At 33.9% G+C, this 3,418-nt stretch overlaps 1 protein-coding gene across 1 annotated transcript in view; it reads right to left on the bottom strand.

Moving 5' to 3' along the window:
• Positions 1 to 779: 779 nt before the first annotated feature.
• The window catches only part of slc2a8 (solute carrier family 2 member 8), a gene marked incomplete in the record, with an annotated part of 16,539 nt that continues 13,900 nt past the window's right edge, over positions 780 to 3,418 (bottom strand). Inside the window, 1 exon segment of the mRNA XM_014014642.1 lies at positions 780 to 2,168. Within this exon segment, the coding sequence (XP_013870096.1) occupies positions 2,022 to 2,168 (147 nt within the window).

Genomic DNA, 3,418 nt, shown 5'->3' with positions numbered 1-3,418 from the left:
GTACTTAAGTATCAAAAGTAAATTTCTGACATAAAATGTATTTACCGTGTAAGTATTAAAAGTAAAAGTATTGAGTAAAAATGAACGGTTAGATTTTCCAAAATACCTTTGTTGGAAGGTGAAAAATAAAATAAATATATATTTTTAAATAAAATAAAAAATGTTTTTTATAAAGGCGTGCAACTTTGATTAAAATACAGTGTCAGAATGGTTTATATTTATACTTCTCATCCAACCACAAATAACTCACTCTATCCAGGAGCCACAATTTTTCAGGATAGTATTTTTCAAACAAAAACAAACCGAAATGAAATAGGAGAAACGAATTTCTACTTCTTACCTTTTTTTTAAATGTAAGGAGTAGAAAGTACAAATAACTGTGTAAAAATGTAAGGAGTAGAAAGTACAAATAATTGTGTAAAAATGTAAGGAATAGAAGTAAAAAGTAGGCTGAAAAATAAATACTCAAGTAAGTAAAGTACAGATAACCAAAATTTCTATGTATGTACAGTAACAATTTGTACTTGCAACTCTGTAACTAAAATACCAATTTTACAAACTGAATTACTCAAAATTAAGAAGCCAGCTTTGACTAAAGTAGGACCAGTTTGGTGTTAAAAAAAATTAATGTACATTTTACTTGTGGACATCTTGTCCTCCTGTGACATTTGAACTGCTCTAATCTATACATTTTGCATTAATATTAACATATCTAAAATAAAAAATGAAATAAATCGTTTCTTCCTTATTATACATTTTATTACAGAAAGAAAAAATAGTCAAGAAAAGTCACTTTTATTTGGAAGGTTTTCACAGGAAGTGTTAGCAGTTCTCTCTGTGGCCACGAGAGGGCGACAAAAGTCTCATTTCTTCATTACGTTGAATTATAAAATGATAGAAAACAATTGACTTTTTTAGTGAAAAGTAAAAGCAGGAACCACAAAAATATTTCTTGGGGTGCTAAAATACGCAGTGTTTACAATAAAACATTTTTTATTTTTCATTACAGTTCTATAAACCATTTAACTATTTATTTTTGTTAAAATGTATTTATACCTAAGAGGCAATTAGCATCATATTTAAGACACCTATTAAGACTGATATGGAAAAAAAAAAACTCATAAAGTAAAGCAATGTTCTGTTGTCATATTAGACAAAATAATAAAATAAACATTAGCTTCAATTTACCAAGCAGTCACAAACAAAATAAAAGACATATTGCCATTTGTGTGCAAGAGACACGTTTAAACCATTTCTGTTTCAGGATATAACAGAAATAAAAACATATGAGATGATAAAAGATGCCCGTATTCTTCACAGTTCACAGCTGGAAGATTTTAAAATGCCTGTTTGTCTGTTTCTGTTGTGCTTTAAATGTATTTAAATCACTGTAACCAGCAACTCCTTCATTCAACGATGCGTTCGCCTCAAATATTTCATATTGTTTTAAATGTAAAAGGTCAGTTTGAAAATCTACAGGAACAACTGTTATCAAGTTTTAAAACACGATCAAGCATCATTAAAAAAACTCAACTTTTTGTTCCACTTTAGTATTATAGAAGCTGATTCCACAAAGAAAATAATAATTGTACAAATCCCTGTTTAGGTGACAGAACTCAGAATTAATAAACTCAACAGGCGTGTCGCTGTGCTTCAACACAAAATCTTTAGAACCTAAAAGTTTTGATCTTTTGACCTCAGTTAGAGCAAAGACCTCTGGATGGAAAAAATAAAAAATAAAAAGACGTTTTCAGAATAAACACTTTAAAGGAACACTTGGTTGTTAAATTAAAAGAAGCTTATTCTGAAGCACAGCTGTGGTTTTAGTCGTACCTCAGTAACGTACAGTGGCACAACTTGTTTAAAACGAACAAAATAACCATTTTTAAAATCAAAGAAACAGGAAAAAAAGTGTTTTAATTGGTTCTATGTTCAGGAGGATTTTACAATGCCCACAGGAACAGTCAGTTTTACAAACATTTACATGGAGGTCTTTGGGTTTTTCTCTACATGTGGCCACTTCATGGACCCGACGTGCCTCTGAAAATGGCCTCGATCTGCTCCAGGGTCTTGCCTTTGGTCTCCGGGATGACGACTATTGTGAAGACGATGTTGAGGGCGCACATGCAGGAGAAGAGCCAGAAGGTCCCCGCGCTGGTTAGACCATCCTGGAAGAAAAATATCACACATCAAAACCTTAGCTTCTATGGCTACTTTTAGCTTTTAGCTGCTGTTTTGCTATATGTTACTAGACTGATTATGAAGCAAACAATAAAAACAAACATGGAAATTAAAAAGCTGCAAAAGAAAGAAGTGACAAATAATCAGTGGTGGGCAGCGCTAATCCAAAAATTAGCTCCGCAATTTCTAAAGCGCTTATGCCACAGAAATACTAGCGGAAGCTAATTTTAAAGTATAAGTTCAATTTGACACTTACTAGCTGGCAAAAATTCATGTACAATATATGCACAACACTGCCAACTAGTGGTGTATGAACTCTTTTACAACTTAATTCTACAAGCACCGATTGCTGGGGATGTAATTTCCTGAAACAGACCTTTATCTCCTGGTGTAAAAATTAAAAAGTTGTTGAGGATTGCTAGTTCAGCTGCTTCTTTGTCGTTTTCTTTTGCTTGTTGTAGTTTTTTCATTAAAGAAGCATCAATAAAGTAATTTCAAAACTGTTTATTGGAAAACTGAAGCGATGCATTCTGGGTACATAACGGATTTGATTTGTGATGGGAAACGAAAGCACGGAGTACAAGAAAGTATCTTCACTTCAAAATAAGAGCTTGGATTTTAAAGTTTTCCATGTAGTTGCTCCAGTTGACCACTAGATGTCAGTCTTCGTCAGCATAACATCTAAATCATTTCTAACCCAGTTGGCAGATTGCTTGGACCAATTACGTCAAGTACTGAGCTCCAGCGTTTAAACTTGATTTTTTTATTTTAAAAAGGAGCTCCGATTGTAAAGTAAAATAAATCAATACATACAAAATTTTAGTATGGATTACAAACGTTAACTGTTTTTGCTATTGCCTTCCTGCTACGTAAGCAGACACAAAGCATTGTGGGAAATCAGAACCGTGACCGAAAGCAACAGTCAGCAAGAATTAATAACTCTCAATAAGTGTGTTTATTTGGGAGGGGTGCTGTTGGATAGATCACGAGTTGTGATTTATTGACAGCCATACCTTCTGCTGTTCAAAAAAATGATGACTGGTAGATAATTAATTATTAGCGGTACTACATTTTAATTTTAGGGCTGTGTCCAAAACGACAGGCCGGGTCGTCCGAAGGCCGAATTTGTCGGCCGCATACGTCACAGCGCCGCGACGAAGGACGACCAAAATCAAAGACTCCTCCGATGCGGCCGACAAATACGTCCTTCCTTTGGCCCAAATCGAAGGACAGGTCC

Source organism: Austrofundulus limnaeus, unplaced genomic scaffold (assembly GCF_001266775.1).
Source record: "Austrofundulus limnaeus strain Quisiro unplaced genomic scaffold, Austrofundulus_limnaeus-1.0 Scaffold117, whole genome shotgun sequence".
Taxonomy (NCBI): domain Eukaryota; kingdom Metazoa; phylum Chordata; class Actinopteri; order Cyprinodontiformes; family Rivulidae; genus Austrofundulus; species Austrofundulus limnaeus.
This window is presented reverse-complemented; position numbering and strand designations above follow the sequence as displayed.